This window comes from Chionomys nivalis, chromosome 26, assembly GCF_950005125.1.
Source record: "Chionomys nivalis chromosome 26, mChiNiv1.1, whole genome shotgun sequence".
NCBI lineage: Eukaryota > Metazoa > Chordata > Mammalia > Rodentia > Cricetidae > Chionomys > Chionomys nivalis.
The window spans coordinates 38,208,385-38,224,317 of NC_080111.1; the positions used below are offsets into that span (position 1 = coordinate 38,208,385).

Consider the following 15,933-nt stretch of genomic DNA (forward strand, 5'->3'; position numbering starts at 1 on the left):
AATCTGATACAGATGGGAAACGTGAGAGGGGGGAACTCACAGGCCCCCATGGCAAACATGGTTCAGTCATTTCCAGTTACTGCAGAGAACGTGACTCGTGAGGACAATTAGGAAGCCCCATGCCTACTGTTATAAGCAATAATGATCAGAAAGATGAGTTCCGTGTGTTAAGGCAAACTTCTATAAATGATCAAAGAGCAAAGCTGAGAGTGTGTGTAAATGGCATTTTTATTACTGGCCTGCTGGACACAGGTGCGGATGTAAGTATCATTACCCCAGAATCTTGGCATCCGTATTGGCCTCTTTAGCTCCTGGGAATTGGAACCCTATCTCGAGTAAGGCAGAGCACGAGATGGGCTGAATGTATAGGACTAGAGGGACAAATAGGAAAATTAAGGCCATATGTAGCCAATATTGCAATGAATTTATGGGGTCGTGACCTATTACAAAAATGGAATACCCAAATTAACATTCCTGCTACTTCTAGAGCCTATATTTCTGAGAATAATATTAAAAGATATTACAAACAGAGAAAACCGGCCATTCGGGCTGTACAAGAACCAGCAATTGATGTCCCTTCAGAGATACCAACAGCCTTGCCTTTAAAATGGTTGACTGAGAAACCAATATGGACAAAGCAATGGCCTTTAGCTGAGGAAAAGTTACAGGCTTTAGAACAGTTGGTACAAGAGCAATTAGATGCTGGACATATAGAAGAATCTATCAGCCCTTGGAATTCTCCTGTATTTGTGGTTAAGCAAAAGTCAGGTAAATGGAGAATGGTGACAGATCTCAGGGCTATCAACAAGGTTATTCAACTTATGGGCCCTCTGCAATCTGGAATTCCTTTGTCCTCTTTATTGCCAAAAGGATGGCCTCTCATAGTTATTGATTTAAAGGATTGTTTTTTCACTATACCTTTACAAAAAGAAGATAGAGAAAAATTAGCCTTCACAGTGCCTACTTATAATAATTACTTACAATAATTCTCAACCTTCGAAGAGGTACCACTGAGTCGTCCTCCCCCAGGGTATGTTAAATAGCCCCTCCCTGTGCCAATATTTTGTGAATCAACAATTGCAAATAATATGCAAGAAATTTCCAAAATTGATAGTATATCATTATATGGACGACATTTTGTTATCCGATTCAAACATGGATACCTTGAACAGACTGTTTGAAGAAATAAAAATACTTTTACCTAAATGGGGATTACAAATTGTTCCTCAAAAGATTCAGAAGGGAGATTCTGTTAATTATTTAGGTTATAAAATAGGTTTGCAAAAAATTAAGACACAAAAAGCACAAATTCAGAGAGATCGCTTACGGACTCTTAATGACTTTCAAAGACTGTTAGGGGACATTTCCAGTTTACGGCCAGCCATTGGGATAACACCTGATCTAATGATTCATTTGAACAAACCCTTGGATGGTGACAAAGATTTCAACAGTCCCACAGAATTAAAAGCTCAAGCAGAAAAGGAACTGACAAGGGAAAATTACAACAGGCACATGTGGATAGGGTAAATCCAGAGCTCGATTGTATTCTCGTCATACTACCATCAAAAATTTCCCCTACAGGAATTTTAATGCAGAGACATGATATTATCTTGGAATGGATCTTTTTTACCACATAAACTAAGTAAGAAACTGAAAACTTATGTGGAAAAAAGTCTCTGAGTTAATTATAAAAGGCAAGTTGAGACTTCGTCAACTAGCAGGCATAGACCCAGCAGAAATTATAGTGCCTTTTACTGTTGATGAACTAAAGAAATTATGGGAAGATAATAAACCAAGGCAAAGAGGTTGTGCTAATTTTTTGGGAGACATTAATAACAACTATCCAAAAAGCAAGAGGCTTAACTTCATAAAGAGAACTTCTTGGATCCTTCCTCGAATCATCCGTGATACTCCAATAACGAGCCTGTACATTCTATACTGATGCCAATAAATCAGGGAAGGCAGGTTACAAATCAGAAGACTTGGGTAAGGTGGAACAAAGTCCTTATGATTCTGTCCAGAAGGCAGAATTATATGCCATTCTTATGGTGCTAAGGGATTTTAAAGAAACTATTAATATAGTTACTGATTCACAATATGCAGAAAGAGTTATTTTACATACTGAAACTGCTGAATTTATACCTGATGATACAGAACTAACCTCTTTGTTTATCCAGGTGCAAGATTTGATTAGAAACAGGCTTTGCCCTATGTACATAACACACATCCGATCCCATTCGGGTCTGCCAGGTCCTCTAGCACAAGGTAATGCAGAAATTGATCAATTATTGATTGGTAGTGTGCTACAAGCCTCTGAATTTCATAAAAAACATCATGTTAATAGCAAAGGTTTGAAGAAAGAGTTTTCTATTACATGGCAACAAGCTAAGGAGACAGTAAAGAAATGCCCCACTTGCTCTTTCTATAACCAAATACCACTGCCTGCAGGGGCTAATCCAGCGGGCACTCAAAGGAATGAAATCTGGCAGATGGATGTGTTCCACTTTGCAGAATTTGGCAAATTAAAATATGTTCATCACACCATTGACACGTATTCAGGCTTTCAGTGGGCAATGGCTTTAAGTTCAGAAAAAGCTGATTCAGTAATCACTCATTTATTAGAAGTCATGGCTATCATGGGTATAGCTACACAAATAAAGACAGATAATGGTCCTGCTTATGTCTCTAGGAAAATGAAATGGTTTTTTGATTATTACAATATCAAGCATGTTACAGGTATACCATACAATCATTCAGGTCAAGCAGTCATAGAAAGATCAAATCGAACTATAAAGGATATGTTGAACAAACATAAAGGGCTGGAAATCATCCCCAGAAATAGGTTACATAATGCTTTGTTAACCTTGAATTTTCTCAAGGCTAATGAGAAGGGAACATCGGCTGCAGAAAGACATTGGATAACGGAAAATGTGCTGACCTCACAATGGAAGCCAGGAGATGTGCTGCGTTGGGGAAGGGGATTTGCTCTTGTCCGCACAGGTGAGGAAAAATTGTGGATACCGTCAAAATTAAAAAAGGTTCATTTTGATGAAGAGAAGCCACTTGGGAAAGATAAATAACAATTCAATCACATGGAAGACGACCATACTGCTGGTAAGTAATACAGATAAGTTGGAGCCAGGGTTCTCTTCTTATCTCCACAGGAAAATACCCATCTTCAAAGAATTTAAAGGACCCTGAATATTTAATTACTGATGGAGGGACATTTTCTGTAAGTATTAATTATATATATATATATATATATATATATATATATATATATGTCTTAAACTTTCTTTGCCTTTCCTCATATCTGTGTCTTTCTTTATATGTCAGTATATGTCCTTGTTGTTAATGTTTAAATTTCCCATAACAAGCAACAAATTTTCCTACAGTAATCTTTGAAGTTTCCAGCATGAAGATGGGGCCCCACAACATCAAATCAATCTGGTTTTTATGATGTCATGAATTTTTTTTAAAGCGCTAACATTAAACCTGTTTTTTTGGTACCAACTACACGAGACAATTACAAATGGTGCACATTTTTGATAACACTCTGGCCGGACCTTCTCAAAGCGCTCAGAGAGTAGTTACAATTTTCTTAGGTCAAAGGTTAATTTGGGAATTTTACCATCATTTGCTTTCACAGGACCCCCTAAGAAGAACGTCGCCCCCATGTCAGCTAGAAGCAATCTTAGAGGACGACATCCCCTCTCACAACAGAGTTTGCCCTCAGGGTTAGGGACATCCTTTACTGGTTGGTTTAGGGTTGAGGGGATGGTGTGATATTTTTATGGACTTAGGGGTATTTAAAAAAAAAACAAAGAAGAAAAAGAAGAAGAAGAGGGATTAACTGGTTTTTTGGGATGATTGGTATTTGTGAATTACTGTTTATAGAAAGTTGTATTGGTACTGTTTCTTTTATATTGATATATTGAATATTGAATGTGAGTGTTCCTACCTTTATTTTTGTATAAAAGTATGCTTATAACTTTGTCTATATTGCATTGATACATCTACCATACTACAATGTACATTTCTGCCTCTGATACTATGACATTGTTTACAGTTGAAGATCATTGTCTTCATATATTGCACAATTGTTTATTCTTTTAGTCTTCAAGTTAGATAGGTATTGAGAATTATATGTTTGTCATATTTATTTTTAGGTTAATCAGGTCTTTTAGATACATAGAGATTATATTTAGTATAGATAGTATGATCTTCAGCCTCTTTGAAGAGCTGTAGAAAATGGCCTTTAATCTAACCTAAAATTTCTGTGCCAACAAGACACAATTACTCCTGGCAATGCCACTCTACTCCCGAGAGAATGTTGAGCACCAAAGACACTCCACTGGGAGCTTATCTTCTTGGCAGAACTGGCCTTTGGGTTAAGAAAAGCCCATACCTCAACTTCTGACAAAGATACAGAATATCCCTAAGTGGATGAAACAGGATTGTCTTATCCTGCCAAGACAGGGTAGGATAGTTCTAAGAATGGTATGTCAGTTATGTTAGGCCTTAGCCAAAGTTGGTTGACTCAACATTGCAAACGAGACTTTGCAGGATTGCCCAGGTAGTCAGTTGTCTCTGTCAATTGTTGCACATTTTGGATATCTCTCGTTTGTTAAGTAATATTTATTCCCTTCTCAGATCTTTGACGGAGTTGAAGATTATATAATTGTAGTTACTCTCTATGTTATTTAGACTCCTTGAGATAGAATGTTTAGCAAAACTTTTGTTCTCAACATTGTTTGTTATATTTATTATTTTTTATTATTGTATATGGTTGTATTTGGTTTAGTTCTGTCTTATTTAGACAAAAGGGGGAGATGTAGGGATAAGCCCCACCCATTGGGGGCGTGTTCGCCTCGGGCTAATATTTACTGATAAATCTGCCAGGCGTGATCCCAGCAGCCATTTTTTCTGCTTTCCTGTTCTCCCCGGGAACCTGTGGTCCTGTAAGTCTATTTCTCCATTAAAGCTGTATATATTTTTATAATCTGTCTGCATTCATTTACGTCATTACAGATAAGAGCAGCAATACACTTGAAGAAAGTTTTGAAACTAATACCAAAAAGTGATTTTTAAAGTGATGATAATAATGCACTTTTTGCTGGGCAGTGATGGTACATGCTTTTAATACCAGCACTCAGAGGCAGAAGCAGGAGGATCTTTGTGAGTTTGAGGCCGGCCTGGTCTACAAGAGCTAGTTCCAGGACAGGCTCCAAAGCTACAGAGAAACCCTGTTTGAATACACCAAAAATGCACTTTTAAGGTTAAATAAAATTTTCTATATTGACTTTAAAAAGAGTATGTCCTTCCCTACAAAAGGGGATGTCATTAACAAGAGATAGATTGATGGTGCCCATATACATATGTTGACTGCTGAGATCTGTAACTGAACACATAGAGTTATTCAATGGCCTGTTTTTCAAATTTCCGAGCCGACATAACTCTGTCAAGCAAGATTGATCATATTTCTTACCAAAAGCAATCTACAGATTGAAAACAATGCCCACTAAAATCCCAGCAAAATTCTTCAAAGACTTCAAAAGAACAGCACTCAAATTCATATGAAAAACAAGAAACCCAGACTAGCCAAAATAATCCTATAAAATAAAAGAACTTGGCCGGGCGGTGGTGGCGCATGCCTTTAATACCACCACTTGGGAGGCAGAGGCAGGTGGATCTCTGTGAGTTCGAGACCAGCCTGGTCTACAAGAGCTAGTTCCAGGACAGGCTCCAAAGCCACAGAGAAACCCTGTCTCGAAAAAACAAAACAAAAAAATAAATAAATAAAAAATAAAAGAACTTCTGGAAGCATCACAATCTATGACTTCAATCTTTACTACAGAGCTACAGTACTGAAAAAAGCCTGGTATTGTCATAAGAACAGACAGGAAGGGGCTGGAGAGATTGCTCAGGGGTTAAGAACATTGCCTGCTCTTCCAAAGGTCCTGAGTTCAATTCCCAGCAACTACATGGTGGCTCACAACCATCTGAATTGAGATCTGATGCCCTCTTCTGGCCTGTAGGCATACACACAAGACAGAATATTGTATACATAATAAATAAATAAATAAATAAATAAATAAATAAATAAATAAATATTTGAAAAAAAAAAAGAACAGACAGGAGGACCAATGGAGCTGATTAGGTCTGATCTTCAAAATATACAAAGAACTCAAGATATTGGACACCAGAAGAACTCATAATCCAATAAAGAAAATGGAGTAAAGACCTAAACAGAGAACTCTCAACAGAGGAATCTAAAATAGCTGAAAGACACTTAAGGAAATGTTCAATATCCTTAGTCATCAGAGAAATGCAAATCAAAACAACTCTGAGATTCCATCTAACACCTGAAAGAATGGCCAGGATTAAAAACACCAATGACAACTTATGCTGGAGAGGTTATGGGGAAATGGAAATACTTCTGCATTGCTGGTGGGAATGCAAGCTGATACAGTCCCTTTGGATGTCAGTGTGGCAATTTCTCAGAAAATTATGAAAAAACCTTTCTCAAGACCCAGTAATACCACTTTTGGTTATATAATCAAAAGATGCTTAATCGTGTCTCATGGACATGTGCTCAACTATGTTCACAGCAGCTTTGTTTGTCATAGCCAGAATGTGGAAACAACCTAAATGCCCCTCCATAGAAGAATGGATAAGAACAATGTGGTACATTTACACAATGGAGTGCTACACAGCAGAAAAAAATAACGACATTTTGAATTTTGCAGGGAAATAGATGGATCTAAAAAATATTATTTTGAGTGAGGTAACCCAGACATAGATAATTATCACATGTACTCACTCATAGGTGGTTTTCAAGCAGAAAGCAAAGAAAGCCAGCCTACAAACCACAATCTCAGATCTTAGACAAAAATGAGGATGCTAAGAGAGACTTACATACATCTAATCTACATGGGAAGTATAAAGTACAAAAAGACAAGATCTCCTGAGTAACTTGGGTACACGGGGACCTTGGGAGAGGATGAAAGGGGGGGAGTGGAGAGGCAGGGAGTGAAGCAAAGAAAATTGTAGCGCTCAGTAAATATCAATTTAAAAAAGATTGATCATATCTGCAGAGGATAGTTGTCTATTTGCAAATTCAATGTTCCTTGACTCAAGAAAACCTTCCTAATCTGGACACCCACACAATGTGGTCTGTGTTCATTCACATGACATTAATTTACACATGCTGGACAATTACAAACCTTGCCTGCTACCACAGTCAGGCCCTTTTTCATAGTGGTGGCTCCAACAGCTGATTTCCTATGCTGTGCCGCCTGCAGTGGTCTCATGGCAGAAGAAATGCTCCTTTTCCTGTGACTGCATTAGCAGTCAACTACATGGCTCAAATGCATTATTTTATTTTATTTTATTTTATTTTAATGTACTGATTTTGTTTGAGACAGGGTATCTCTGTAGTTTTGGTGCATGTCCAGGAACTAGTTCTTGTAGACTCTGTGTGCACCACCAGTCCCAGGTAAATCATAATTTTAAAACTGTGAATTGGTACAGTCACTTAAGAACTTTGAGGGTGTAATATCGAGGACACTCAAGGTTGCCCAGGAAAGCATCAGACAGGGACCAAAGCCACCTGAGTCAACATAACAGACGTTGTCTCAGAAACAATATTTCTATTGGGATGGAAATGCAGCTCACCTAGAATTAATATGCCTTTCTATTGAGAAATCACAATACACATTTAGAAGATTAATAAAGAAATGTCTCTTCAATGATGTTATGCATTGATCTCTGTCCAATGCTCAAGGGGAACTAGGTTAGACAGATTTTGCATTCAATATATCCTCTTACCCATAAGTATCCCTTAGGATAATGGCCCAGATTATACTTTGAACAATTGAAATAGAAACAGGCAACTTGCAAGTCTAAATATTTAGGCAAAAGTATTCTCAGAATATTCTCTTAAGTACCCCAGTGACCAGTTACAACAGGTCATTCTTTACTGACAGGGTTCTAAGGTGAAGATCACAAGGGAGGAGAAAGACTGGACAGGACATGTAAAAGATAAAAATGATAAGGTGATGAGGTGTTGCAGAAGATACATCCCATACCTAGTAAGATTCTGAAGAAAAATAGCATCTTAGATGGGCAGTGGTGGGCATGCCTGTAATCCCTGCACTGGGGGATTTTTTGAGACGGGGTTTCTCAGTAGCTTTGGAGCCTTTCTTGGAACTCTTGTAGATCAGACTGGCCTTGAACTCAAAGAACTTCACCCTCCTCTGCCTCCAGAGTGCTGGAATTAAAGGCATCCACCACCACCGCCTGGCAGTGACCTTTTATTTTTAAATTAGTGATGGCTTCTTTGAACTGGTTTGGAGTCAAATATCTGGACAATCCTGGTGAACAATGTATACCCAGGCATTCTAATCTCTTCCAGCCCTAATTATCAAATACCTAAAGTCTGGATGTTTTAGATGCAGTTCTCCCTCTGCTAAATTCTACTTTGTGAGACTTAAATATTTTTTAAGCATTGTTCAATCTATTGTATCACCAATTCTACTCTTCTACATTTTGGTACAGTAGTGGAAAGCTACACAACACATGAGATGCCTTTGATAACCTCCACAAATTTAAATATAAATTCAGATTATACTTAAAGCTTAAATGCAAAGTGCTTGATATCGAGAAGATATTGGAAAATCTAGGTTTCTCTGAGTTTGGCAACTTGTTCCACGAATGCATCAACCCTGTTGAAGTTGACTAGGAAAGTGTTTTTACACACAACTTCCTGCTCCCAATACTCTAAGGAGATGAAGCCACAGAGCAAAGTTATTCACAGGCATGCCCCTGGGTTCAGGAGTTATCATGAACCATGTGGAATTTCACATAGAGGGAATATGGTGACCAGACCCATGGAGGTAACACCGTAGTGTTTTCCGCACCTCACCCTCTGCTCCTCCCCATCAGGAGACAGAATTTCCTCACTCACCATGTTGTGCTTCTCCATTTTGCCAAAGTTCTCAGGCATCGTCTCCTTGCAACAGCAACTGAACCCAAGAATAGGAAACCACTGGCGACAGCTCCTCTTCAAAGCCAAGACTGAAGATGGCTGCCCGGAAGAGACCTGCACTGCTTCTCACTGGCAGGTTACCTGGAGTGCATGATTGGCTAGTGAGTCCTGAGTGACAAGAGCACCTCCCATCGGTATATAGTGCGGGTAATGAGACAGAATACCGGTTCCTGTGCAATCCATTCACCCTAATAGAGAACTTCTCCAGATCTGAGACTATATACATTTCAATAGCACTTGGCCCTGGCTACTAAAGCAATCAATGTCATCTTTTTGCACTCCTAGGAACTTTCCCTTTTTCTTCCAGCACACTACATGACTGGTATGGTGCACTGTGCTAGGTGGGTGGAGTAATTTCCTCTCCCACAGAGGTAAGGATGCCTAGAATACTAACAATTAAAGAGAGTTTTAGAGTTACAAAATGAAATATTTGTTCTGTGGCTTCATTCTGAGGTCAGATGAACTGAAGGTACTTTTTACATGGTTTTCACAGGGATTTTATACATCAGGAAAGAGAAAAGCAGGAACCAGATCTCAATCAAGATGATTGGTCTTTCCCCCATCAGAAAGCTGGATGATGACTCCATTACTTTATGTGTTTTATTCCTTAATTCAAAGCAAACTCCAGGCAAATGAATAATAATAAAAAGAGTAGTGTTCATGGAAATTTGAATACATAGAGAATAATGGAGCTAGAAAGAATGTCTTCATAAGCACAATTATTAGTTAGTACATCTCTTTCCATGGTCAGGTGAATAAAACATACAACTGCAGTATTTAAGATTCTCTACATCAACAGGACAGGTAGAATAAATCTCACCATTATGTAAAAAGCGAGCTTATTAAAATGTCTGATAAGTTGTTGTTCAGGTAACTTAAGAACAGCTGCTTACCAATGGAATTGAAGAATCCAATAGCTTGCTTCTCAGCCTTTTGTCTAAGATCAGGTGAAGAATCCAGTCATTGTTCTACCCACAAGGCTCTGTGACTCAGCTGGTTTTAAGTATTCACCAAAATTACAATGAAGTAAGCACTAATGCTAGTAAAGGAATGAGTTTGGTAACCAGAGCTAGAGCACAAAGGCAAAAAAGGACTTTTCTTATTTATTTATTTATTTATTTATTTATTTATTTATTTATTTATTTATTATACAATATTCTGTCTGTATGTCTGCAGGCCAGAAGAGGGCAACAGACATTATTACAGATGGTTGTGAGCCACCATATGGTTGCCGGGAATTGAACTCAGGACCTTTGGAAAAGCTGGCAATGCTCTTAACCACTGCACCATCTCTCCAGCCCAAAAAAGGACTTTTCTTCTTCAAAATACTTTATATGTGTCTGCTGCTACCAGAACGGGAGATGCTGATCAAAATTGGGTCATAGTCTTTGTTTGATTTAGTTTTTGTGTGTGTGTGTGTGATTTCAAGACAGGATTTTTCTGTGTATTTGTAGAACTCATTCTGTAGGCCAGACTGATCTCAAACGAGAAAGTCCCACTACCTCTGCTCATGAGTGATGGTGTTAAAAATGTGCACAGACACAGGCAGGAGAGATGGTTCACTGGTTATGTGTGCACAGACACAAAGCAGCTTAGGGTGGTTCTGATCATTTCAAATTATACAGATTAATGGAGGACTTTCCCATTTCAAGACCTTGAAGTAAAATCTCTCAGGTATAATTAATTCTTTACGTATAAGATGATCACAGGGGTAGTCGGTTTTGACTACCAAAAATAGCCATTTCAACAGCCAAGACAGAAGAAATGAGAAAAAAAATTCTTGCCTGCAGGAGGCACAAAGAGCTTGGGAGTTGTTTTCAAAACAGTGTTTTTCCTCAACAAATGAAGCATGGGGATTTTACATAGGGAGTCGGAACATGCTCATGCAATGTTCTCCCTTTCCTGAAGCATGCTCAGTTACCAAATCCATTTCTAACCATAATCACAATGTAAAAGCAGAGACATTTAAGGACATTATCCAACTTAACCAAAAAGCAGAGAGAGAACATCCAAATTAACAAAATCATAAATGAAAAGGTGGGCATAGCAACAGACACTGAGAAAATCCAGAGGATCATTTCATCATACCTCAAATCCTGTATTCCACAAAACTGGTAAATATAAGGTAAATGGATAATTTTCTGAATAGGTACCACATACCAAAATTAAATCAAAAGCCAGGCGGTGGTGGCACACATCTTTAATCCCAGCATTCGGGAGGCAGAGGCAAGGGAGATCTCTGTGAGTTCGAGGCCAATCTGGTCTACAAGAGCTAGTACCAGGACAGGAACCAAAAGCTACAAAGAAACCCTGTCTCAAAAATCCAAAAAAAAAAAATTAAATCAAGACCTGGTGAACAATTCAAACAGACCTATAACCTTCAAGTAAATAGAAACAGACATCAAAAGCCTCCCTTTACCTAAAAAAAAGCCAAGGACTGGATGGTTTCAGTGAAAAATTCTACTAGAACTTCAAAGAAGAGGTAACAACTATATTCCTCAAATAGTTACACAAAATAAAAACAGAGGAACATTTCCATATAAACATTGCCATTTTATGATGGTACAGTTACCCTGATACTAATTCCACACAAAGAATCAAAAAGGAGAATTATATGTCAATCACCCTCATGATCACTAATGCAAAAATACTCAATAAAATACTGACAAACTGAATCAAAGAACACACCAAAAAAATTATTCACTATGATGAAATTAGTTTCATCCTAGGGATGCAGAATGGCTTAACATATGAAGAATATATGGTCTGTCAATGTAATCCACCATATAAATAAATTGAAAGAAAAATCATAATCCTCTCATTAGATGCTGAAAAAACATTTGACAAAATCCAACACCCCTTCACGATAAAGGTCTTGGAGACATCAGGGATACAAGGAAGATATCTTAACATAATAAAAGAAATATACAGAAAACATAGAGCAAATTAAATGGAGAGAAACTCAAAATGATCCCACTAAAATTAGAAACAATTCAAGGCTGTCCTCTCTCACCATATCTAGTAAACATAGTTCTTGAAATTCTAGCTAGAGAAAAAAGAAAACAAAAGAAGATCATGGGGATCCAAACTGGAAAGGAAGAAGTTAAGCTTTTGCTACTCACAGATGATATGATAGTATAAATAAGTGAGCCCACAAACTCTATCAGGGAACTCCTACAGCCCCCAAAACCTTCAGTAATTTGTCAGGAAACAAGATCAGCTCAAAAAAATCAGTAGCCCTCCTATATAGAAATAAAAAAGAAGCTAAGAAAGAAATCAGAGGAGCATTACCACTTATAATAGCCACAAATAATTTAAAATATCTTCAGGTAACAATAACCAAAGAAGTGAAAAACCTGTTATTTCATAACTTTAAGTCTTTAAAGAAAGAAATTGAAGAAAATACAAGAAAATGGAAAGATGCTCTTGCATAGGTAGAATCAACCTAATAAAAATGGCAACCCTACCAAAAGAAATTAATATATTTAATGTAATCTCCATCAACATACCAAACTCTTCTTCCCAGACCTTGAAAGAACACTACTCAAATTCATAGCAGAAAACAAAACACACACAATAGCCAGTCTTGTGGACTGAATAATTACTGAATTCTTTACTTCATCTTAGACAAAACATTGAGAAGTGATGTCCTGGATTTTTCCAATTACCATTGGTAGGCAGCTACTTTTAAGTTACCTGGACCACAGCTTGTGAGACATTCTAATAAGCCCACTTCTTACAATCATGGTGAGATTCATTCTACCTGTTCTGCTCATGTAGAGAATCTTGAATACTGCAGTTGTATATTTTATTTACCTGACCAAGGAAAGAGATGTGCTAGCTAAGAAGAATTCTCAAGAGACATCTTTCCTAGCTCCATTATTATCTATGTATTCAAATTTTCATGAACACTACATTTTTTTATTATTATTCATTTGCCTAGAATTTGCTTTGAATTTCAGGAATAGAATCCATAAAGCAATGGAGCCATCATCCAGCCATCAGTTGGGGAAAGACTAATCATCTTGTTTAAGATCTGGTTCCTTCTTTTCTTTTTTCCTGTTGTGTGAAATCCCTGTGAAAACCATGAAAAAAGTACCTTATATTCATGTGACCTCAGCAGGAAGCCTGAGAATAATCATCTTTTGTGACCTTAAAGTTATCTTTAGCTGTTAATATTCTGTGCACCCGTCCCCCTGTAGGACAAGAAATCACTGCACACACCTAGCACTGTACAGTGACAGTACAAGCTAGCTAGCCACATTGTGTCCTGGAGGAAAAAGGAAAAGTTCCTATGGAGTTCAAGATTGTGAAAGTGTCTCCTTTTGGAGCAAGGGGTAAGTGCTATTGAAATGCAAAGCTTGGTCAATCTAGAAAAGATCTTTGACTCAGTTGGAAGGAATGGCCAGGAACTACTGTACTGTGTCTTTAAGCACACTGTAGCCCTGTGGAGAGTGTTCTTGCCACTCATACTGCACCAGCCAATCAGGTCCTCCAGGTGACCTGCCAGTCAGAAACAGTGCAGGGCTCTTCCAGGCACCGCCTGCAGACTCGACTTTGTGGAGGAGTTTGTGCCAGTTGTTTCCTGTGCTGTGATGAAGTTGCTGCTGCAGGGAGAGGACAATCTGAGAGCTTTGGCGATCTGGGGAACCACAACATGGTGAGCGAGGGAATGCTGTCTCCAGATGGGGAGGAGCAGAGGGTGAAGTGCGGCAAACAGCATGGTGCATCCTTGCGGGATCTCTGTGGGAATCTTCCGCCATATTCTCTGCATCGTGAATTCCCATGTGGTCCTGTTAATTCGTAGACCTGGTGCTGTGGGCTTAATCTGCTTAGAGAATTGGGAGCAGGGTGTTGTCTGTACAAAAATCTTTCTTCTCAACTTCAATATGCCGTACTTGAGAGGCCTTGTTTCTCCAGTATCTTCTCAAAATTGAGCACTTTGCATTTAACTTTACATACAATCTCCATTTGTGTTTAACTATGTGCACGGTCTCAAGGCAGCTCACCTGTTGGGTAGCGCTGCACTTCTAAGCTGCCATGTAGAAGAGTTGAATTGCTGATATAAAGGATTTGCCGATGCTTTGGAAATAGTTCAGTCTCACAAAGTAGAATTAGCTGAGAGAGGACTGCCTCTAAATCACCCAGAAGATAAATGTATTTTATTTTATTTTTTTGTGTTTTTTTCTTGTACAAAAACAGTTAACACCACTTTGCAAAAAACATACGAAAATACAGTATTAAAAAAAAAACTCGCGAAGCACGTAACCCAGCAGCAGCTTATAAAAAGCAAGCTGTTCAGATGAGCCTTCAGTAGCCTGCTTCCCACTTACCCTTCCAGCAGAGTCCCAGCAGCCCCTTGGTGCCTGAAAGTCCTGCCCCAGCAGGCAGAATGGCTACTTCCAAAGCTTTCTCTGAGGGCAGGAAGCAATGCCAAGCCATCGTGATGGGCAGATCTGGAAGTGGCAGCTGGTCTTTGAGAGGCACAGGTAGTATTTACAATCTGTCTGCCCCCCACACTGTTCCCCTACTTCCAAACGCAGGGCCAGCAGGAAGGAATTGGCCTTTCTGGGCAGAGTTCCGAAAAGGTTGACTCTTCGTCAGGCAAAGTTTAGGATCTCCCGAGGACGCCCACATGACCACCGCTAGCTTGGGAAACTTTCCCTATTGAGGGCTGTACCTAGATTCCACCTGGTGCTGCAGAAAACAACCGGAGCAAAACCTTTTGGGGTTGGCTGAGCTCTGCTCCTAGGGCACCTTGACAACACACATGTACCTTCTGGGGCACCCGATGAATCTCAGCAGCTCTCCCCAGAGTATCTATCAGGTCCAGATTCGGGGAGAAGGAGGTGACCCAGAGAACCAGGATGGTGGCTTCAGAGTCAGCAAACTCCTTGAAGTTGCTTCAGAAGGACAGGTTTACTCTGTTCCTGCAGAATTTCGACAAAAATCAAGAACTAACTTGAGAGGCTGGAGGGAAAGAGGAAGTGGTCGGGCACTTTCTCCTGGTTTCTTTGTGTCTGCCTTGAGAGAAGGTTCCAAGCTGGGCTTCAAATGGCACTGCAGAAAACACCCGGGCAAGGAAGATGTTCATGAGCCAGGATGCCAAGGCTTTCCCATGAGTCATTTTCCCACGTCCTGCAGAAATATTTCTGATCTGTGTGAAAGGGAGCTGTGGTGCCAATTGCATAACAGAGGCAGAAACAAACAAACAAACAAAATACCTTGTAAGGATAGGCAGGTCTCTCTCTGAGAAGGCTCAGAGAGCTCTGAGACAAAGACTCTATAGGCCGAGCCCTTTAAATGTTTTCAAAGTCATAGCGTTGAGAGTGGAGGGAAGGGTGTGGCCTAATGTCCTAATGTATCTTAAAGGTTTCCACTCGTAAGCTACTGTAAAGTGTCTGACATTGAGGTAATGGTCCATGCTGATCAAGACTGCAAGCTTGTCTTCATCCAGGACAGCTCTCTTGTGTCCTGGAAAACAGGGCCTCAGGGACAGTATCCAGGCCCAGGTGTCCTTGTGTCATCCCCAGAGACACCAATGGGAGCAGCATCCTTTCCTAGCCTAAAGCTCTAACACAGTAAGATTTCACGCAGGCTGCAGCCCCTGGCATCGTCCACCACCTGTTGCATAGCATCCATTGGCCTTTCCTCTGAAGCCAGTGAGCTAGGCAGACCCCGAGTCTCCTCAGTCAGCCACCAGCTGAGAAGCCAAAGGTGCCAGAGAAGACAGCACTCCCATGAGTCAGGCAAGAGGGCGAGTTGAGTTTCTAGGTTTCCAAGAATGCAAGCCCTTATTGTGTGTGCACTGGCTGCAATGCATTCTGGGATCGACTGTCCAGCCTGCCCCGCTGTAACCAAAATGTGCAAATTACTAAAAGGGA

At 39.5% G+C, this 15,933-nt stretch overlaps 1 protein-coding gene across 1 annotated transcript in view; it reads right to left on the reverse strand.

Annotated features, from left to right (window-relative positions):
- The window catches only part of LOC130866887 (zinc finger protein 431-like), a 31,454-nt gene extending 22,447 nt beyond the window's left edge, over positions 1–9,007 (reverse strand). The window contains exon 1 of the mRNA XM_057758479.1: positions 8,927–9,007. Within this exon, the coding sequence (XP_057614462.1) occupies positions 8,927–9,007 (81 nt within the window). The remainder of the gene's footprint in view (positions 1–8,926) is intronic.
- Positions 9,008–15,933: the final 6,926 nt, after the last annotated feature.